Source organism: Protobothrops mucrosquamatus, unplaced genomic scaffold (assembly GCF_001527695.2).
Source record: "Protobothrops mucrosquamatus isolate PMUCROS unplaced genomic scaffold, P.Mucros_1.0 scaffold1102, whole genome shotgun sequence".
Taxonomy (NCBI): domain Eukaryota; kingdom Metazoa; phylum Chordata; class Lepidosauria; order Squamata; family Viperidae; genus Protobothrops; species Protobothrops mucrosquamatus.
Window position 1 is genome coordinate 71246 of NW_015387323.1, and position 23533 is coordinate 94778.

Here is a 23533-nt window from a genome sequence, read left to right on the forward strand (position 1 = left end):
GAGAGAGAGAGAGAGAGAGACAGAAGTGCAAGTGCCTCTCTCTCTCTCTCTCTCTCTCTCTCTCTCTCTCTCTCATGGGACTTGCCGGAGGGCCGTGGGAGGGCCGCATTTATATAGAGCAGGGAGGGCTGCTCGAGGGCCGGATTAAACCGGGCCGCGGGCCGCAAATGGCCCGCGGGCCGGACTTTGGACATGTCTGGTATAAGTGAAATAAATGCACACCTCCAAGATGGTGGTATTTGTCCTCCCATTAAAATATCATTAAAAAGACATCTCAAGGGTTCTAACATTTCTTCAGACAATTTTTTATAATAAATTGCAGTGAACCCATCTATGCCAGGAGCCTTACCAACCTTCAATTGTTTAAATGCCTCTGCAATCTCTTCCATCGTAATCGGACAGTCCATCAATCCTTTTTGATCATCAGAAAGACGAGGCAAATTTGCTTGTTGCAAATAGTTGTCTATTTCAGAAGATTGTATATTCCGCCCTGAGTCCGAAAGGAGAAGGGCGGGATATAAATACAATTAATAAATAAATAAATAAATAAATAAATAAATAAATAAATATTCTCAGAGGCATATAATTTAGAAAAATATTCCGAAAAAGCCCTTTTAATCAAGTCCTGTTGAAAAACTTCTTTACCCTTGTAATTTATTTTCTCAATGAGTCTTTGTTTTTGTTTCTTACGTAATTGATAAGCTAACCATCTTCCAGGTTTATCTGTGTTACAGAATGTATTATGTTTCATATATTTCAAATTAACAGCAATTTGATCAGAAAGCAACATATTAAATTGTTCTTTCAACATTGCAATTGATGCCTTTAAGTTCTTATCCGTTGGATTTAAGGAGAAAGCTTTTTCCTTTATTTTTATCTCTTGCTCCATATCTTTATACTTTTGTTGCTGATTTCGCTTATAAGCAGAATTCATTGAAATTAAGGCACCCCTCATAACTGCTTTGCTTGCATCCCAAACCATTGACATAGAGGTGCCTAATACTTCCTAAATTTCTTGATAATTCCCAGAATAAGATCCTACAAAGCTGGGAAGCTACATGAGAATGTATTCATTGTTTTCTGGATTGCTTCCACAGCTAAAGGTTGAAGAAAGAGAAAAAAGAAATAATTTGTCTTGGGTTAGACTATACTTGTCCATGGAGGCTCTGTCAAAGATTGTCAAATTTTTCTTTCTCCTCCCCCTTTTCACCCTGATTAAATGCCATGTTAAGGGATAAACTTGACACATTCAGGATTTTAAAAGATAAAGACACAGGCTTCACTGACCAGCAGTGAGCCAGCATTTCTGTAATGCCTTTGTCTCAGGCAGATGATCAATAACTCTTGGGGACAGCAAAGCAAGAAAACAATAGGATAGCTGAGAAGACAAAAGATTGCCTCCCTTCCCCCACTCCACCAAATCATGCAGAGAAAAAAACTTTTGCTTTTAGGGAACTAAAATTGCCCTCAAAGCATAAACATTAATTTGGAGCTTCCCCCTGATGTAGCATGCAACTGCCTAGGCCCGGAGGTGATACCAACAGTTTTTCTTTGGCAACACATATAGTCACTGCTTACCAATGCCTCCCTCCAAGAGCTGAGGGGAAAAAAATAACCAGCCCAAAATCACCCAGCTGGCCCTCATGGCCAAATCAGGATTTGAACTCACAGTTCTCCAGCTTTGTAGCTTGTGGCCATAACCATGAGACCAAATTGGTTCTGTATAAAGGTTTCCCTTCCCCTCCTTGGCTCCAAGGAAAAGGAAAACAAATTGAGCACATACATTATACAGCAATTAATCATCTCTTTTACAGTAGCAAAGAGTTCCAAAAAAACATGCTGTAAAAAATAATTTCACAGGATTGTTCCTTTGACAAGAATGCCCTCAAATGCATTATTAAACATAAATCCAGACTAAAATGCAAAGGAAAATCACTGAAGTTTGACACACACACAAACAGAATATCAGAGTTGGATGGGACCTTAAAGGTCTTCGGGTCCAATCCCCTACAGAAAAATGGTTGTCCAATTTTCTCTCAAAAATCTCCAATAATGAAGCACACACAGCTTCTGGAGACAAACATCCCTCCTTTCTCAGGCAAAAGTTGTAAGCAGAAAAAAAGGGTTAAAAGGAACAGAAAAAAAAACCCACACCCACACCCCTTTCCTACTCAAATACAATTTCTAAGGCAGAATGAGATTTGCATTACCTTGAACATTCTGTCCAGCAGTTAATCTTAACTACATCCCTTAGGCCAGGGGTAGGCAACCTTGGCTCTTTTATGACTCGTGGACTTCAACTCCCAGAATTGGCTCCCAGAACTGGCTCAGGAATGCTGGCTCAGGAATTCTGGGAGTTGAAGTCCACGAGTCATAAAAGAGCCAAGGTTGCCTACCCCTGCCTTAGGCTTAGATCTTTTGCAGAAAGAAAGAAATCACACTCAAGAGTTACCAAGGTGTAGAAAAACAAATCTCCAAAACAATCACCCACAAACATGCAGAGGTTTCTTAATTTAAGAAAGGGGGAAACATGAAATAATCCCTTCAGAAAAGATCTCAATTAATATTTAACCAATGAGTTAGCCAAAATGTAATAGAATTACAGACACAGAAAATTTTCAAAACAAAATTTTGCACTAATAACACATCCACTTTCATTCCTTCCTCTTTGTCCCACACACTCCAGTTAGAAAAGGTTGGGGGCAATGAATACATTCCCCCCCCCCCAGGAGAGGGAAAAGAAATACATAACTTTCTATGAGTTTTCTATAGATCAGTTATCAAATTAACTCATTAAGTTCTCTCACAAAATAAAAGATCAAAGTTTTCACCTTTCATCCTGGCATAAAACTCCACACTATGTCTCTCAATCTCTCTCTCTCTTGTGTTTCACTTACATCAGGGGTCTTCAAACTTGGCCCTTTTATGACTTGTGGGCTTCAACTCCCAGAATTCCTCAGCCAGGCACACATGCCTGGCTGAGGAAATGGGGGGGGGGCTAACTACTGCCTATCTGTTCATCACTGCTTTAAGCCAAGCTGAGAAGCCCGAATTTTAATTTGTTGGCTGGCCAAACATGTCAACAGTTTTTTTCTTTTATTTCATTTTTGTTTCACTGTCCAATTGGAATTATACATAGGTAAAGGAATTGTTATGTAAATATATTCAAAGGTACCTTCAGATTCCCATACATGTGCACACACTTTTAACAAGCCCTTTCTCTTTTCTATTCAATTTAATTTTAATTCAGTTCAAATGCTGCTAGCGTCAAGAAAATTATTATAGAGACACATCAATAGAAGTCACATCCAAATGAAGTATTTAATTTTCCAACTTCCCATTGAGACAGGCTAAACTTACCTGCTCAATCCTGGGTGGGAATAACAACACTTTTCTTTCCTCATGGCTTTCCATGCCATGTGGGCCCCACATTGTTTTACCAGATCCAGGAGATTTCAGTCTCTCCAGGATCAACTAAAGAACTTTATTTTGCTCATTAGAATATCAATAGACTCAAAAGATTTACCTCTTTTCAGAGTCATCTAGTGAACTCACTCACTAGAAACTAAAAGAAAAGTTAACTACTCAACACTCACCAAATTTCTTTTGAATAAACTTCATTTGGATGGACAGACGCCTGCTCAATGCTTTAGTGCCCTTTTATAATTCATGATCTTCCTTTTTTAAAAAAGCACCTTTGAGGCAATGTGACCAGTGAAAGACAAAAGAAAAGCCCTGGAAAAAAAAATCCAGGGGTGTACCTACCTATTCCTTACCTTTGACTGGAAATCATTGCTTGGAGGCAAAATTCTGCTGGCTGGCTATTCGCCAAATTGATGGCCAAATATGGCTCTTTTAGGCTTGTGCCTCAGCATGCATATTTTCCAATGAGACAAACGGAGACATCATTTTATTACAATTTATCAGAATATTCAGACAAAAGGGATTCCTCTCAGTCAAAGAGGAAACCCCGATCTTTAGTTTACAACACCTTTTATAGTTAGCATAAGGAAGAAAAATCCAAGTGGAAAGTTGATTGGACAGGATAAAAGTAACCTCCCCTTTGCATAGGAAATCAGTTACATCTGGTCAAGCATGTTATACATTTGCATCCATATCACACATGTTCATTAAAATAAGGTCTGACGTCAGAAGAGGCATAAATTGTAAGGAAAAGGGTTGTTTAGAGTTCACTAAAGAGATTAAACCAGACCCCAATTTGTACTAACAAGCTTTTTTCTTATCTTCAGATAATCTTCAGCCTGTTTATCTCTTCAATTTAGAAATGTTAAAAGCTATTCCTAAATTCCTGTCTGTATTGTACCTGAACAGAGAAAATAATCAATCTGAAGATTTATCTTTTCAGTTTAGGAATGTTAAAAGCTATCTAATCAATCCATACAACTATCCTATATTCCAATCTGTAATGAACCAACATTATTTTAAAAGAGAAAATACCGGTACATCAAATTAAAATACAACATACAAAATAACTGTGTTAGTTAACAAATTACAAAATCCATGTCATTTGCCCCTCAGTACAAAAGGCTGGACAGAAATCTAATATCGTCTGAATCTGGTTTACGCGCACAACCTTCCTGTGAAAAATGTCAGTAAGTTTGAAAGAAAATATCCCTAACCCCTCCCCTCCCCTGGCCACCAGCTCCACCGACAGAGCCGCGCCCTCCTGCGGCCACGTGACGCCAGGAGAATCACGGGACGAGGATGGCCCATGTGCTGGAGGGTCCACCCCGGAAGCCACCTTGCACTGGAGGTCACATGATCCGAGGAGGCCAAAGGGGGAAACCGGTCACGTGGCGGGGGCTGGCTGGCTGGCTGAATGTGCCGGGCGGGCTTGGGGGAATCGCTTGGGCCTGAGGAAAGTGACGGGCGGGAGCAGAGAGCCTAGAGCGCAGCGGGGCCCGGTGAAGGTCGGGGTGGGGCAGCAGGAGCCTTTGAGCAAAGCGAGGACGCTGCTTCGGTTTGGAGCTTTCCTCGAGGGGAGCGTTTTTAGCTTTTAGGTCGAGGTTCCTGGTAGCTTTCGGGGGAGCCGGAGGTCGGGCTTGGGGGAGTTAGCTGGGCCTCCCACGGACAAACTGGGGCGAGAGACACCCGAAAGACCGGGCGGACCGTAACGGAAATCCACCGGCCCTCTGAAAAAGCAGGGAGGCGTCTTGGATCAGGCTTCTGAGAGCTGCTCTAGAGGGCAGCAGAGCTCTGGGCAAAGGAAGTCGCATTGGGTGTGGGGCGCAAGGAAAATCCTCGGAGAGGGAAGAGGCATTTTTCAGGCGGCGAGAAGCTTTTGTTACGGTTGCTGCGGAGAGGACGATTCCGAGAGGGATTGCAGGCCGGTGCTGAGTAACGCCGGAAGGGAGAATTAAGTTTTTGAGGCCGCTGAGTTTGAGGGTACAGAATCCACTCCGTGTGTGTTTTGTAAGCTTTGTACAAGAGTTTGTATGGGGTCGTTTACGAGGGGGAAAGTTTAGGGTGTTGAAGCAAAAGGCACGGTGAAGAATAACGAGCGTGGATACCGATACTAAATAGCATCGCAAATTTGGAGGCACAGGGCAAGAAATCTGGGGATTTCACTGGAGCAGCTTCTACAGTTTGAGTAGCTTTTTGTAGTTCCCAACAAGTGGCATAGTTCCTCATCTTGTTAGTTTGAGAACTATTTAACAGTGTTGAAAGAGTCATCACCAGGAAGCTTGTGTTTTCTTAAAAAAGGGGTTGGAGCTGGACTTCAGTCAGATCCCTGGTGTTCAGTATCTTTCGCCTCCTTGACCTACATTGGAGCCCAGGTAGAGGCCATGCAGAAAGAAGAACTGGGCATGGATGAGAATCACAACCCAGAGGAAGAACTGTGTCTCCTGGGAGGAAAGAAGGAGAAATGCCATAATCTCAACAACCGTATCCGAACAGGTAACTTAGCTACTGGCCTTCCATCCCGTATTTTATGTTCTAAGTTGTTTGATTCTGTTCCGAGGCTTGCAAAAATCCAGGTGCCTAGGCATCCAGAACTTCACAATTTGGTTTGGGCATTAAAACTGTTGAAAGGTTTCTCAGTTATGCACCCAAAGGGACTTTTTCTTTAGCTTCACTACCCTTCACTAATTTTTTGCATAAGTCCTCTAACTTGTAAGCCCAAGAAATTACTCTAACCAATGGCTTTCCCCAGCATAAGAGGGTGCTGATATTTTAATTGTTGCTGTTGCCTTAACAATAAACTACTTTCAGAGCCTAATTCCTCCAAACTAGCTACCTTGCATTGCTGTTCTTAATAGACTCAATCAATATTAGACAGTCTTACCCCAAATAACCAATTGCCTCAACCCCAACTTTCCAGTGGGCTTGTCTCATTGCTGAGTAATTCTGAACTTCCTAAGTCATCCCTTCTCCCACAATTTCTTAATAGTTTAGTGTCTTCTGTTTGAGTCATTGCCTTAAAACCTGACTGTAAAGGTTTCTTATCTTTGATGCCAAGGAAAGCAAAGCCTCCTTCCTCTCATTCAGCAGGAAAATCACACTCTATTCTTTTGTACTGAACAGAGGTGTTCCCCCCTCTTCTTTTATACCTCTGTTATCTTTTGACTGGAGATAGCTTTATTGCAGGGGCCATGAAAATACTTAAAAAAAATCAGTTTGTATTAAATGCATCCTTGTCTATTGAAAAATGTGCAGTTGTCTGCTACTTCAGCTTATGTACTGATTTAGTGTATAAAACATTTAAATCAACCTCTTTCATCATACTAATGGGAAAAAGTGGTTTGTTTAGAATAAAAAGTTTAGAATCCTTTGGACACTTGGTTTTATTTTATGGTTTCTCAATTTGCTGGAGAGGGGTTCAGGATTGTGATGTGAAGGCATTTTTATCCCTTGACGGGGACTGAAAGAGATATGTTTATGTCATGAGCTTTGACATGAAAGCCTTGTGTTTAGCAACTTGACCAGTTGCCATTACTCATTAGGAAAAGCATCAAGTGAGTGAACTGGTAGAGGAATCACTCCATTTCTCCCATTTTTTCTGTCTTGCTTCTGTACCATGTATGAAGGAAATAAAACCAGTTCCTTCCCCCATCAACCTGTTTGATGGTTTTATCAAACTTCCTCCAGAATTGTATCCTGAGTCCTTGTTTGGTCTGAGAAATAGGATGCTTTTCTGACCAGAATGTGAAGATAGCTCATTGGCCTATTTGTATTCTGTTAATCCAAAAAAGTTGTCTAGGTTAGAAGCTTCTTATGGAGAGCTAAATAACAAGGAAAATAAACAGTTGCTGGGTAAAATCTGTTTTAGATTTAAACATTTGTTGAACCCCACATCATAGCACAGAAATTCTTTCTTCAATTCTCTTTATTTTGCAACGGCCACACCATTATTTTTCTTGGAAATTGTAATATTACTTGGGAGATTTAGCAGCTTCAAGGACTGATTTTTAATGAATGAGAGCTCTAGCCATTGGGTATTCTCTCATTCCACCTTGAGAAGCAACTATAATGGCAATAGGAAGTTAAATTTCAGCATCCTGTTTATTCATAAAATTGAAGAGGTGTTGCACGGTCTAGGAACAAAATCCCCTATACAAATATATGGATGCCAGCCTGAAATGACTTAGCACTTTCTATTATTGAACCTTCTAATGCTAATGCATTAGAAGGAAGGAGGCTACAGGGGGAAAGTAGAAAAGGTGTTTTTTTTTTCTCAAAAGACCTTCTGTGAGATGCTTTAGAAGGGGAAAAACATTTTATTGTGCTGTTAGTGACATAGATCTCAAATTTGCTTTCCTTCTTCAGGATCATGGGAGTCAAATGGATATACTGCAAGTTCTGAGATAGCTGATGAGCCCAGTGTTCCCCTGAGTCCTTCCAACAGCCTTAACATCCGCAATCTCCAGCTGTCTGAGCGAGAACCTCCCCAGCATACCCGCCGTTATCCTCCTAATTTCCATCATGGCCGGCCCTTCCGTCCTGCCTACCACAAAACTTATCGAGGCAACCCCTCAGACCGCAAGGAATGGGGACCTAGCACTAATGGCCACCACTGTGCTCCAGAGGGTCTTTCCAATGGGCGATGGCAGCATCGACGCCATGGCTATTCTGACTCACCCTCCCCATTGTCTTCCCCCGAATTAGAACGAGTCAGCACTATCAAAGCCAGTGAGAAGCCCGCTGTTGTAACCACTGAGGAATCCGAGAAGGAAACATGGTCACTCTTTCGGCCCCTTCCTGCTTTCCCAGTTGATAGCAGCAGTGCCAGGATCATTCCCAAGATCTCTTATGCCAGCAAGCTGAAAGAGAACTTGGATCAACCAGGCAAAGCCTGCCATGTTCCAGCTTCAGCTGTCCGCACCACTAATAGCCTCCCCAACTGTGTCTTGGCGCCACCCCCCAGCAGTCCCCCGCCAACCGATAGCAGTCGGCGGCAGCATTTGGGAGCCATCTTCCAAAATGAGTGGGGCCTCTCCTTTATCAATGAGCCAGGAGCCGGGCATGGAGGGGGTGGTGGAACGGCACCAGTCAAGGAGACAGAAAATGCAGATGCTGGAGCATGTTGGGAAAACATGGAAGCCAGTGACTGGCAGGCTGCAAGAAATTATCACTTTGAAGGTAAGATAGCCTTAAGAGTACAGTACTGCACAGGGAAGGGGATGTCTGCATGTTTTGAGGCTATTAATCTATTGATAGCAGAATATACTGAGCAAATTTCAATTATAAGAAGGTGCACAGAAACCAGCTATTGGAATTAGTGGAAGAGGGAGGGGCATGGATAATATTGTTTGCCCACAAAAAACCAGAATGGTAATAAGTAAAAATCAACTTACAGTATTCCCTAAACTTCATTTTTCATGTTTATCTGGTGGGTACATTGACCCTTTGAATCGGTTTTGAATTAACAGTTTCAGAAGGAGTCTATCATTCTCTTACCACTTTCCTTAAAAGGCTAAGGAAAAAAGTGTCTTCATTAAATTTCAATGGGGTCAGCAAGAAGCTTTTGTGTTTCCTTAAGAACATTTTACTTCCAATTATTTGAGTATTACTATAAGTTCTAGCATTTAATTTTAACTGAGTCAGGGTTCTGAGTTTTGTGTTAAATAATGCAGGTAGATGGGCATGTGGTTGCTGCACATCTGGACCAGCTTTTCTCAAAGTAGTTAAAATTTAGAAACTTCTTGTTGGACATAAAGACAATTAGAGACTTATAGTAGGTATTATTTAGGAATAAAATACAGTAATGCTTAGCTTCTAATTTTTTTCTTCTCTCCTGATACAGAGTGGAGCCATATATGGGAGCTACATAGTCAAGGTAAGCAATGGAAGAACTTTCCTTTAAATTCTTAAGTCAGATGAATTTACATTATGAGATGGTGGTGCAGCTAAGCTAGTAACGCCTACTCTAATTGCATAGGCAGCTATTTTTAGCTTGAATGGGGATTATATGGTACCTCTGTGTTTTCGTATTCCTAAACTTGCTTGAAGTTGAAGTTAAGGATTGTATTTTGGGACTAGTCCCTCTAGTGCAGGGGTAGGCAACCTTGGCTCTTTTATGACTCGTGGACTTCAACTGCCAGAGTTCCTGAGCCAGCATAGTCCACGAGTCATAAAAGAGCCAAGGTTGCCTGCTCTAGTGGTTCGAGGTTTGCAGGGGGATACAGTCACATGAAGTAAAGATTTGCAAGTGGAAAGTAAATTGGAAGAGTGTGGAGGAATCATAGGAAAAGAATGTGCTGCTCCAAGATTTGTGGGAATGTTATTTTTTATCCAAAACAGCCTTCCCCTACTGAATGCCCTTTTATATGCTGGGTTGACCATGGCCCTGCTGGCTGGGGATCCTGGGAGTCTCAGTTTTGGAGTTTACGAAGTTGGGCAGAGCTGACCGTGAATATCATGGGAGGCAATGATTTCCCAATAATTCTACCTATTCCACAACATATAGTCATCTCAAAATAATAACACATCAGTTTGCCAAAAAGATATCTTGCTTTGTCAGTTCTTAAAACATATTGCCTCAGTTATGCATTGAGCACATGTACTCTGTTTTTGAGCCATAACTGCAAGTTGGTGTTGATTTCATTCTAGGTGTTTTGCCAGACTGAAACACTGAATCATGCCTATAAAATAATCCCTATCCCCATTCATGATCTGGATAATTTTAGAGACAGTTAACATTTGAGAAGCTACTTCACAGTATCATTAGTCATCATGCTCCTGGATTCAAAAGTTAGCCCAATGCATTCTCCCTCTGCAGAAGCAAATAAAGGGAATGCATATCTGAAGGAGAGTGTCTAGGAAGCAGTTTAATTCTACTTGCATGATGCTGGGGGTCTTGTTCCTTTATTTTTTTTTATAGTAATACATAACATATTAGGTCGAAAGTTTCTGCCCAGTGGTTGATAAATTTGTACAAGCACAAAAAGTAACGAGCAAAACCAGATCTCACAATCAGATGGGAGCAACAGCAGAATAATGCTGTTCTAATTTTCCACCCAAGATTCTTATTTGTATGGGATAATTGTATATATTGCAGCAGATATGTACAAATGGCATCTTTTAAGCATCTATTTATTTTGGAAGAGAAGTATATCTTGCAGGAAGCATAGAGCGGGAAGTTTGTGTGCTACCCATGTAGCATCTCTCTTAAAGATACACTTTTCACCACATTTTCCATTTTTTATTTTTTCTTCTAGCTCCTAGCAGAGTGATGGTCTACTCAGAAACCTTGGATGGGAAGGGTTAATTCCACAAATATCCAGGGGAAGCACCGCTAAGATATGGGGGGTGTATGGGGAGAGGCCAGGCAACTCACCCAACCCTCTTGAAGATTGGAGAGTCTGGGCATCTTGAAAGGGGAAGCTATGCCACCTGCCTACCTCCCTTCCCTTGCTGTTTTAGCCTAAATTGTCCTGGGAGGCTCATGCCTCACCCATTCCCCACCATCTCTATCTCTGACTCGATGCTCTGGTTTTTAATTTCTTCACATGGTTTTTAATTTCTCTGGATTCCCCTGAAAATAAAGGCAAAAAAAGAATTTATTTAAATTCATTCTTCTTGCCATAACAGTGTCTTAATTCTTAACACAGAACTTTTGTGTCCTGCTACCAGGACAAGGAAATGACAGCTAAAGGGGACACAAACGGAATATTTTGAAAGAGATGAAAACTTTCCATGAGTTTTTGAAACCTCAGAGTATCTTGGGAGTTTTATTAAATGAGATATGTGCAGCTAAGAAATAATGCAAGTGTAATTTCTTAGTTTGGCTTCACTGTCATTCAAACTGGTACAATACAAATACCACTTAACTGTGAGGAAATTTAAGTAAGGCCCTTCCTGTCCTTTTTTCTTAGGATTCTAACATGTTTAGTAAGCTGTAGTGCTTACTGAGCACTATAGAATCTAGTTCTAAGCGGGGAAGATATAAGATATATGGAAGGAATCCTTTACTGCTGCTTGTCTTCATTTATTTGAATTACCAGAATAAAGTAGCCTAGTGCAGCAGAGCAGGCTGGTGCCTTTTTAGACTTCTCCACTGAAAGTCAACCATTTGACCCTATTGAATGAGGTTACAATTTAATCTAATTAGCTACGTGATCTGGAACATCTTAAATGTAAAATGGAGCCTTGGGGTTTTTTTTTTAAGTGTTACTACTAATAAGAATTAGTGATCTTGCTCTCACTTAAAAATGAGATTATCTGACTCTCCCAAGTAACCAAGTGAAAGTCATTGAATAAAAAGTAACTCAATTTCCCAGCCTAAGAGGAAAGGGCTGCTTGTTCGAGAAAAATAACACAGCAGAGAACGGGCGGGTAAAATGAACGACTTCTAACGGTTACCTTAAACTATTTTTTCATGTTCAGCCTGAACTCCCTCAAATGCGCGCGGTAACCCTCAGTCAAAATGGCTCTCGAAAGATACAGTGCTCCACTGGGGGGGGGGTAGGGGAGGAAGATACGAGCTCTCGAGAACCTGTTCCGGAGTGGGGCGTGAACATCCACGTATCTGAGAAAGAGGGCAGCGTTTCCAAAGAGAATTGTAAGCGTCGGACGCGCGTGCGTACTACCCAACACGCTCGCGCCTGCGGCTGCGTCACTTAAAAACGACCTTCACTTGGACGATGACGACAACGAGCTACGGCGGCGCGCGGGAAAGTGTCATCTTCGCCCGTGCTCGAAAGTATCGAATAGGGTTGCCCCGCCAAAGGAAAAGGAATCAGCGGTACAGCTTCCTCTTAAAGGGACAGTAGCATCCTCGAACGCTGGCGGCCTTCGTAAAGCGGGAAGGTGCCTCAGCTGCGGTTTGGAGGGAAGAAGAGAAGGAAAGGGGACGGAGGTAAGATGAGGCTGTAGGCCTTCCCGCTCATTCTTCTCCCGCCGGCGTTTTTTCGACAGCAGGACTTTTGTTCAGATTTATCGGTTGCTAAGCACTAACTACAAGTTCTTTGGGATGTAGGTTTAGCTGCCGTAGACTGAGACAGCCCATCGTTGATTTGAGTGGAGCAGCTCAGGGTTGCGTGCTTGGCAGAAGCCTTCGAGCGGTAGTATCGGGATAGGCTTTCAGACAGGATGGGCTCCAACTGCAGGAATTTACCGCCCGTGCCTAAATCTTGCCATACGGTTAGGCGAGAGGGCTGGGAAGGCTCAGATTCCCTATGGATTCACTGCAGAGCTTTAGGTCGGGCATTTATTTCTCAGTAAGTCTCCCTCGGAGGCTTATTCGGAAAATAAAAGAGTCGCGTGTCCTTCACTGGGCCCCAATGAGGAAAACTTACGCATAATAAGAAAAAAAATGATTACATGTGAGGCTGTTAAGAAACTTGCATATAAGAACCAAATAACGATACACACTTGTAACACAAGTTTTTTCCCCCTCCAGGCTATGGCTGCATCCCATGCAGTTTCATGAGACGTGAAAAAAAATCTTTATTGTATTTTTCCCTGATTTTTAGAATTTACAACTTTACAAATTGTTCCTTCCTCCCACCACTGTACAGCCACACATACGTAAATGGACAGGAGTCTGATATGAATAGGGCTTGGGAGTGGGGGCAACATAATGGCTCCCCCCCCTTTCTCTAATCAGCTCTACATTTTTTGCTGAATATAAGCCAGGTGTCACCACCAATTCTAGCTTCCCATCTCAGGATCAATGTCCTTATTATTATGAGGCAATTTTCCTCACTCTAGCTGTCCTTCATGCCATCTCAGTCACAGAGTGTAGATCTCACTGTGGCGCGCGCGCGCGCGCACGCACGCACACACACACACACACAGACGTATTAGTTTAATTCCTCATAGCTCATAGCCTTTTCCCCAGAGAATATAGAAAGACTTGGCTTCATTTTAATAGCCTTTCTGAATGATTCCAGTGAGTTACACAAGATTGGTAGATACCAGGAAACAATGTGGCCATAAATAATCCTTAAAAGACTTGTAAGATGTATTTTGGGATTGATGGGGGGAGTAATAGTCTTCACATTTTCAGGCTGAGGTAGAGCCCAGAAGTGGGGGAGGGAAAGTACACTTTGTCAGGATACAGCAATGTAGCTGACTGTTGTTCTGTTAATATTGGGGAAAATAAGTTAACTGTAGCTCTTCATGGCTATAAGCAAATATATTTCTTTAGGAACTGTATCTTTTCCACTTAATACGTTCACTTGGCTTTGGTATTAAAACATACGCTGCCTCTAGAGATCATTTAAAGAAAACACAGGTGACTTCATCTCTTTATTATCAAAACATTTTTTAAACTCTCTTACATGCTTCAACTTGTTTTAATAAGTTTTGGCAAGAAAAGTGGGATAAAATAATAACAATTCTCCCCAAAGCTTATACAACTGTTGTGATCTGTGTCTTGGTTAGATAAAATATGGCTTGACAGTTTCAAATTTAGAAAAATAGTGTTAAAAATGCTAAAAAATACTAGGTAGTCCTTGACTTATGACCACAATTGAACCCAAATTTCTGTTACTAAGCGAGACGGTTAAGCGAGTTTTGCCCCCTTTTGCAATCCCTGTAACTGCATTTCTGCAAACCCAATAGAGTTGTTTTCTCTTTTTTTTCTAATTGGAAAGCATCAGAATAGGGGTCTCAAACTCGAATGAATGCAGCCATATTACATAAAATAACCTGAATAGAGGGCTACATTCATACACATGTAAAAATGCAACAGGTATTGAATGTTTAAAATTATTAATCCAATTATAATAATGTAATAATAAAAATGGATGGTAAAAACAAAATATCTACTATCTCTAATCTGTTTATTCTCTTGCATCTCAGTGCAGTTGTTTCTGTGTACCTCCCTGGTGCTAAACAGCATAGACGAACGACAGCATCAGTGCAATGTTCCCTCCGTAAGCCTCTATGATCATTACATGCCAGCACAGTGAGTGCACACAAAACAAAGCAGCAGGCCAGGACAATGACAGTGAAGAGCAGAAGCCTGCAGTGGTAGGATTTGGGCTTTGACAGCCCATTAAATTATTGAGCTGTTGTGGATTGCAGATGACAAAGAGAGCAAGGCAGGATAGGCTCTAACAATGTCTTTTACTTTTGAGGGGGAAAAACTCAGCAGGTTCCTTGGTAGGTTTGAAGCCTCTGCACCAATTATAGGGTAATGTTGGAAAAGCTCATCTAACCTGCAACGAAGTTGGCACAGTTGACACTATCCACAATGCAGGAATGGTTGGTGAAGATGTCAGAACTTGCTGAGTTGGCTAAATTGACTTCTTTGATGAGAAAAAAGACAACATCTATGTTTATTGCTGACTGGAAACCTTTTACAGACTTTTTGCGTGAAATAGAAAAATAAACTTAAGATTTATGGCTTTGATAAAATAATTACAAAAAATAGATTACAAAATAGATTTCAAAAAGAGAGAGATGTTGCAATTCTAGAATGAGAGCTAAATTTCTAATTATAACTGCTGTAAAGAAGATCGGAAGCTACTTGTTTCTTTATCTTTTACTTTTTTCCCTTGGACTTTTAACTTTCTCCTTGATTTCCTTTTTTATTTTTCTCACTTTATATTATTGTACAGTGTTGACTTTTATCTTTTAAAAAAATCTTTAATAAAAATATACCAAAACCAAAAGTGGTACAGTTGATAAAACCTTCAAGCTGCATGCTAATAATAATTTTCTCAGCAAATAGCTAATAGCCTGATTTAATAGCTTCTAGTTATTTTTTTAACAAAGTTATATAACAAGAAAATTGGTGTAGGGGATGTCTTAAGAGATGAAACTATAAAGCAGGTTCTTTGTTTGATTTTGCCTGTACTAGATTATTTTTTGCAAGCCACTTGTTCTCGGCCTCAGTACCTTTATTAATTAGATTACAATTATAAAGATTCCTATAAAAGCTATGTGCTGTTCAGTTTATGCAACCTGGATGTTATAGCGTCCATGATGGGCATTTATATGCAGCAAAGATAGGAAAATGCTAACAAGTCACATAACTAAATTTTATGTCCTTAACATTTAAATCAAGACTACAACCTTGTTTGTTCAAAGCTGCATTGGTCCCATTTGCTGCATTTCCTTAAGGGCTGCCATTTAGTGGTAGTAGGGTATCCCTTTTCCACCCTCCCAGGTGGGCTGGGCATAGATATGTTTTAAGAGATCTTTGGAGATTGTAGTGCATGTAGTTCTAGAATGATAAATTGCTTACAAGTAGTCCTCAACTTACAGCCATTTGTTAGCAACAGTTCAAAGTTACAAAAATACTGAAAAAAGTGACAACTGGTCCTTGCACTTATGACCATTATGGCACCCTACAGTCACATGATCAAAATTCAGGTGTTTAGTGACCGGCATGTGTTTACAACATTTGTAGGATCCAGGGGTCATGTGATCACCATTTGCTACCTTCCCAGCCAGCTTTCTGCAAGCAAAGTCAGTGGGGAAAGCCAGATCATTTACAACCACCTGATTTATCTAACAATGATTTGCTTAACAACTTTGGCAAAAAAAGGTCATAAAATCAGGCATGACTCACTTATCAAGTGCCTTGCTTAACAGCGGAAATTCTGGTTCCAATTGTGGTCGTAAATCAAGCACTACCTCTACAGTATTCTTGATTTAAACTGCTTGATTTGTCCCTGTGTTCTCTATCCTTTCATTCTAGAAGATAGTATTTTATATTGCTAAGTTCAAATGGGATGCGCTATTAAGTAACATGATGTAGCCATAATATATTTAATGAGTGTCTTCCCCTTATTGGGTTTGGCAGGCCTAACTTGTAGAGATGCTGTATTATTACAATTGTTTGTTAGATATCATGGATTCAGCCATGCTAGCTCAATCATGGCTTAGCGTGGAGAATATAGTATGTTTGACTAAGAGTTGGTCAGCTGAAATATTTGTACGAAAGAGAAATATTTATGGAAAAGCCATATGTGACTCTCTGAAAGTTTAAAATATTTTTAAATGGAGAATGTGAAATGGCTGAACTTGGTGAAACTATTTTTTACTTTGTATTTTTTAAAAGACCTTCACAGTTGGATTATAAATATGAATCTTAGTGAACTAGAGCCAATTACAATGTATTACCCTTAAATTCAACAGTGCCTATCCAAATGAAGTGCATGGAGTGCTTATGAGTGATCCCTGATTGGTGATGTCATCTCTGCCTTGACCAGGGTGGAAAGGTTTTCTGTCACAGCGTACTGGTATCATCTCCTCCTGGACCTGCTGTTACTGTTAAAACCAGCTGGATAAATGGAGCAAGAGCGCTTGGCTCTTGTTGCTGCTTGTGTTCAAACTTCTCAGTTGCTAGTGCAACAATGGATGCTGAACAGGCGTACTGTGGTATTTGCCATAGCAAGGATTCTTCAGCGGAGACGCTTTCGACAGTCGGCTGCAGTGCTGAGGCGCATCCTCTCAGTTAGTGTCCGTCGTAAGAGAGCCTTGCTGCGGCTTCATCGCAATGCTATAGTGTCTGTGGTAACTATGGTGTACTCATCTTCACCAGCACTGCATTATGAGCACGAGCTGATGGCCCTGTCGGAGCGATCACACTGGATACTCCCCAGATGTAGCGAATGGTGGGAGCGAATGATTTCTTCGGAACAGGGTGATAAGTGTTGGATTTCTTTATTCAGAATGTCACGCTCCACACTGATGTATATTGCTGAGGAGTTGCGTCCTGCCTTACAGCGTCGAGACACTGGCATGAGGTCACACATTCCTGTGGAGAAAAGGGTGGCCATGACCATTTGGAAACTCGCGCATCATGACAGTTACAAGACTGTCTCGGAGCTTTTTGGAGTGGGAATTTCATCAGCGTGCTCAATCTTTGAAGAAGTCTGCGAAGAAATAAATAGTCGGCTCCTGGCCCAAACAATTTTGTTGGGCGATCCACAAGATATTATGGAAGGCTTCAAGGAGATGGGCTTTCCCAATTGCCTAGGTGCAGTTGATGCAATCCACATCTCCATCCTCTGCCCCCCCTTCTCTGCTGATTCCTACATTAATTGCAAAGGCTTCTATTCAATGGTGTTGCAGGCTCTAGTGGATAGCAAATCTCGCTTTACTGACATTTATGTTGGGTTTCCAGAGAGATCCCATGATTCCCGCATCTCTCCTTTTTTCAACAGCATGGATGAAGGCACATTTGGCCCACAAACTCCAACAGTACTAGAAGGGGTTTCAATGGCTCCTGTTGTCATTGGAGATCATGCCTACCCACTTCGCCCCTGGCTAATGAAACCATATCCAGCACCAAAAACTGAGGCCCAAGAAAAGTTCAACGATAGGCTTGCCAAATGCCGGACGTGTGTGGAGAGAGCTTTTGGAGTCTTGAGAGCTCGCTGGAGATGTTTGCAAATGAGACTGGATGTGAGAGAGAAGCTCATTCCTGTGGTCATAGCTACATGCTGCATCTTACACAATGTTTGTGAGATCAAAGGGGATGAGTTGCTAGAACCATTAGAGAGTCCTACAGCTGCTGATACCCAGAATGCTTCAGCCAGGCCAAGGGTGCCACTGTCAGAAGCTGGACTTACTAAGAGAGCTTGCCAGATCAGGGCTGCATATTGTTCCTATTTTGAAAAGAACCCTCTCTAGAACAGACTCTTTTTGCCCAACTAATCTCAATGTGTGTATAGCCTCATTATATAATGATACAATATTATTACACTGATGTATACCACAGAGTAGCTGATTTTTTACATCAAAATAAAAAAATAGAATGAATAATCTATTGCGTTATTATATATCTGCTCAACTGTCACTCATTCCTTTGTCACTTCCCAGTTGAATACTTACAACATGTTCTACAAGGAACTGCCCGTGAACAACACTGGGAAGCTTCAACTGGTATAGATTATAGTATCACACACAATTTTGATGCTCTAAAGTTTCCTTGTGTAACACCATTGCAGTGAAACTGCATTGGCTTCTAATATGTTTCTAGATGCAATTCCAAGTGCTGGTTATCCCCTTTAAAGCTCTGCATAGCATGGGGCCAGATTATTTGGGATAGCATAATTCTGCGCTTGGTAGAATTGGGAGTGATCTTGGGCATAAAGCAGGGTCTGGTCTTAGCATCACTTTGTCCTAATGAAATATACAAGAGGTTTAAAATAAAAAAAAGACTTTTCATGACCCTTCTAGCCAAGCTGGTCCTATCAAAGAGGCACAATATGACTTCCGGTTCGCGGCGTTCCTAGTTGCACGGTGAGACTCGTCTCCTCGTCGGGTAGCTTTCCCTCCACCGGTCGACTCTTATACGGGTCGAAAGTCGCCCTGAAGGGTGCGACTTCCTTCGAGGAGGCTTCAGCTCGGCGGTGGAGGAGCGGTGGCTCCTCCAGCTGTCCGGGCGATCTCTGAGGGCCGACGGAGAAGAAGATTGGCCAGTAAAATGGCCGATCACCCTGCTGCTTCAAACCGCAAGTCAAGAACATCTAAGCTGTAAGAACCCCCGTGGTGAATCCGGGTGAGACTTTTCCTTGCTACTCTCTATTTGACTTTGTTTTTTACCTGTAAGAGCCTTGTTGGAATTATTTCCCTGGCTAGAGAAAGCAGCTTTTATGTGTTTGGGAAGGAAGGTGTTTTACAAGACTAAATTTTACTTTTATACTTTTTGGGATACAGAAAACTCTCTTTTTTTCTAAGAACTGTATTATCACCTGGTGTTGGAAGATTATTTCTTCTTTCACACTATACTTTTAAAGATAGAAACAAGGAAATGGTGTCTGGAAAAGATTCTTTCTTAACTTACTGAGGACATCTAGTGGCGAAAACGTAATACTGCAATTTCTGGTTATTTTTTGAAGTTAGACCAGATCTGACCTTCAAATTATTTTTGAAAAAAGATAAGCTGAGCTGTGGGAATTGTGGTGGTGGATACAGACTAATTTTCATCAAATACAGCCTCCACAAAGAAAAAAAAAGAGATTTTTCTAACCACTATCAAAATGGAGAAACCGCATTCACAATTAAACTATAAACTTATACTGGAAAAGATACATGAGGCCACTGCAGAAATTTGTGCCATATTGAAAGAACCTATTACAGAACTAAGATCCAGAAATCTTACTTCAAACATTCAAACGGATGTTCAGACTACACCTGACTATTTTACAAACCAAAACATACTAGAAGAGGAATTAACAGAGATAAAAGAGGAACTTATCCTACCTTACAAATTTCTCATTTGTAACTTTGAGGAACAGAAGAAGCAAAGATTGAGATTTGAAACTACAAAGCAACGATATTTTAAGGAGGAGAGAAACAGATGCTTGATGCAGAGGATGGGACTCCTACTTCTTCAAAGGCCATTGCAAGCAACAAAAATAGATCTACTGACTGAAAGGGAAGTGTGTTTATGGAAACCTGCTTGGCACAGGAAAAAAGCCAGAATTAGACTGAAAAGAGAAATTTAAAATTGTGTAATGGATTAAAAGGCAATGCTGGATTTATGGACTGTTTTAAAGATTAAGATTTAGAGAATCTTAATCCTTAAGAATATATATATAGCTTAAAATTCTAAAAACCGAAAGTTGACTCCTGGGTAAATTCATTTCGGGAACCACAAACTGTGAGACCACCAGGAGGTTGTTAAAACCATAAAAAAGTTTTAATAAAATTATTTAAAAACACCTAGCTTTCGCTGGCTTCCTGCCAGCATCATCAGAGTGGTTTAACAGTCGATGGGATGGCTACTTATAGGAGTGGTGCCTTTTGCACCCGACTCCTAGACCTCGTGATTGGGCCCAACCGATCCTCCTGCATTCGGCTCCTAGTTATCATATCGCCAGCTGACACGTCCCTGCCTCTCTCCTCCCCACCTTTGCTTTTTCTTGCTTGTTCGTGTACTAGGGGTGGGATTCAATCCTGCGCCCAGGGTACCCCCTTGTTGTCCATTACCCCCATCTCCCTTCCTAACCCTACGTGTCCCAACTTCCTTCCCCTTTCTCTCATTCCCAGTGACCTCCTCTACCCCCTCATTCATACCGTGTACCTCAGCCACACTACACCTCACTCCCCCCCAAGCCCCCATCTCCCTGTCCTCCTCCTTCCTACCCCCAATCTCACCATTCAATCCACCGTCCATGGGTATACCCATGGCGGCTGCCTCCTGCCCTCCCCCCGAGTCATCCCGGGGGGCGAGCGTTGGCGGTGTAGACCACACTCCAATGCTCGTCATTGTCGCCTCACCACTCACTTGCCCCTGCCACACTCCCAATGTGAGGGGAGGTTAGAATGTGCGTAGGCAGGAAGCGATGCACGCTGAAGGAGATGACTGAGGAGGAAGTTGGAAACGAGAGGAAGGGGAAGGAGGTTAGAATGTGTGGAGGTAGGAAGGAATGCACGCACGAGAAAGGAGGCACTCCCCTCACATCGGGAGTGTGGCAGGGGCAAGTGAGTGGTGAGGGGACAATGACGACCATTGGAGTGTGGTCTACACCACCAACGCTCGCCCCCTGGGATGACTCGGGGGGAGGGCAGGAGGCAGCCGCCATGGGTATACCCATGGACGGTGGATTGAATGGTGAGATTGGGGGTAGGAAGGAGGAGGATAGGGAGATGGGGGCTTGGGGGGGAGTGAGGTGTAGTATATATATATATATATATATATATATATATATATATATATATATATATATACACATATACACACACGTATAGGAGCGTGATTATTAGAATAGATATTTTAAACAGATTAAGAATGTATTGGATTTGTGTATTTATGTAGCGTTTGGGAATAATAGATTTAATTTGATGAAAATCATTATGTATTGGAATTGAAAAAATGATGACTGTTTAGATTTGGATGCTTTTAATAATTAATGTAGTGTTTTAAATTAGTAGGATGACCTTTTTGTATGACAACAAAGATGTGATAAGGCATGATAAGCAGTTGGAGAAAATTTGAATTTTGTTTGATGAATTTGAATGAATTAAGGTTTAATATCTCGTTATTTTAAAGAGATGGATTGATTCTGGGATTACATATGTATAGGGCTGATTAATATTTTATTGTTATTAGGATATCTATTGTGTAGTGGACGAAGAAATAAATGAGATTGGTGATAAAATGAGGGATGTGAGAGATTAAGAATTAGAATTGATAATTTGTTGTTTTAAATTTAAACTATGGTAATTGTAAACTGATAAAGTTATAAAACAGGTTTAGTAGTAATAGAAATTTAAAATAGAAATGGAATATTTAAACATATCATGTTAATTGAGGGAAATAGAGAGGGGATCGTGAAATGTATTGAGTTGAGTTGTCTATATATCTCTTCACTTTTGAATGTTTGACCACCCTGCATTAGGCAATCCCCTATTAACATATTGTGCCTCTTTTTTTTAACACATTTTATTGGTTTTTTTAAATTGCTATTAACTGTGGTATTCAGTGATCCATTTGTGTACCCATTGATATGAATAAGCATATATTCACTTATGTCATCAGTTCTTTGGTTTTTTGTAAATACCCCTTGATCTGGTTCCACCCAGATTGTTTATACAAACACTGTTTGTTATATTATCTATTTGCACCAATATTTGCCAACTAATCTGATATAAAAGGGCTTTCACAGCCAGTAATATTATCCTCAACTTTAGCTGTTGATAGGCAGTGACAATTTGATGGGATTATAATTCCTGCATCATGTTTGGCTGGCTCTTACCAGATTGGCTGGGATTAGCCATTAATGCAACAATTGATCTTTACTTGACATCTTGTGAGGTAGGCTCCACTGTGGAGTGGTCTGAGATAGAAGCAAGGTCATGGTATTGAATCCAGAACTGCAACTCTTTTTTCCCTCTTCCTCTGGAATGCGCCCCATAGACATCCCAAGCACACATACCCCAACCCACCTTACAACGAGAGGAGAAAGGAGAGATGAACGTGGACGGCGTGGACGGCTGGATGATGGTCCGCGAGATACACACATGCCACGACTTCCGCGAGCGAGATGAGAGTGACGACACACCCCACCGGCGACCTCGCAGCGGATGGCCGCGAGCGATTGATGGAAGGCCAGCTCGTGGGAGCCTACATGCGTGCAAGAAAGGCAAGAGAACTGGCGAATGGTGGAGCAGGGTTAAATGCACGCCCAGAGGATGATCTGGCGACGAATGCACGACGATGGCGAGTGGTGGGGGAAAGACGAGAGCGAGCGGCTAGAGGGAGACCCCCAATGCGCCCGTGTGCACCCCCAAAAAGGGACAGCGCTCCCGAGTAGAGGAGTGCACACGGGAGCACGCCCATCGGAGACCTCCTGGATGAACGCCCAGACCCGCTTGACAGACCGGCTCCTGGACGCTCACACATGCGCAGGAGCGGCAGGACAGAGGAGCAAGAGAACTATGCCGAACGTGCATTCCGCCGATAGCCCCACTGGGGAGGAACAGATAGGTCTCGGGATGGAGGCGAGGGGGGAGAGTGAGCGAAAGCGCCCTACACAATTTGACAGCTGGACGCGCACGAGGAAAAGGATTGGGGGGAGAAAAGGGGAAAAGAGAACAGCAACCTTGGAAACTATTAGCGTAGCAGCAAACGCGTGCCCTTTAAAAACAAAACAACTAGAGACAATGAGTGGACCAATGACCAGGTCGAAAAGCCGAGTGCAAAGTCAAGCGGTAATAAAAGAGAACTCCCAGTAACCTTGCTTTTATGCTCTGACGATGTCGGCAGTGTTGGCCGATGAAAGCTCAGCACTTGTATTAAACAGTTTTTGGTTTAATGTTATCCTGGTGTTCAAACTTATTTGTTTTTATCATACATACATACATACATACATACATACATACATACATACATACATACATACATACATATATATATATATATTCAAAATTTGTGGCTGGCAAAGAGTTAGTGGGAGACTAGTATACTAGCTGTACCCGGCCATGCGTTGCTGTGGCTCAGTCTGGTTAAATGGAAAAGAAAGAAAAGAGAAAGCGCACGTTTGTAATATGTTTAATTTCACAATGCTTGTGGGTATACAATATTTTTTGTTGTTCCATTGTCTGTGCAGATATAGAGATTGTCTGGTTTGCCGACTCTAGAACACGCAACATATAATTGTCC

General features: G+C 41.6%; 2 protein-coding genes across 2 annotated transcripts in view; both read left to right on the top strand.

Moving 5' to 3' along the window:
* Positions 1–5164: 5164 nt before the first annotated feature.
* LOC107291278 lies at positions 5165–11010 on the top strand. Its single transcript, XM_015820267.1, has 4 exons — positions 5165–5919; positions 7789–8601; positions 9266–9298; positions 10680–11010. Exons 1-4 carry the CDS (start codon positions 5808–5810, stop codon positions 10727–10729), a joined length of 1008 nt encoding a protein of 335 aa, XP_015675753.1. The 5' UTR covers positions 5165–5807; the 3' UTR covers positions 10730–11010.
* Positions 11011–12266: 1256 nt separating this feature from the next.
* The window catches only part of LOC107291271 (insulin-like growth factor-binding protein 3 receptor), a 17765-nt gene continuing 6498 nt past the window's right edge, over positions 12267–23533 (top strand). The window contains exon 1 of the mRNA XM_015820262.1: positions 12267–12319. The gene's annotated coding sequence lies outside the window, so the exon portion shown is untranslated. The remainder of the gene's footprint in view (positions 12320–23533) is intronic.

What these genes read in the sequence shown, in the direction of transcription:
- LOC107291278 (XM_015820267.1), top strand. Translation starts at nt 5,808, where the DNA reads ATGCAGAAAGAAGAACTGGGCATGGATGAGAATCACAACCCAGAGGAA. An exon ending in CAACAACCGTATCCGAACAG is followed by an intron (nt 5,920 to 7,788) that starts GTAACTTAGCTA and finishes TTCCTTCTTCAG; the next exon opens with GATCATGGGAGTCAAATGGA. An exon ending in ATGGGAGCTACATAGTCAAG is followed by an intron (nt 9,299 to 10,679) that starts GTAAGCAATGGA and finishes TTTTTCTTCTAG; the next exon opens with CTCCTAGCAGAGTGATGGTC.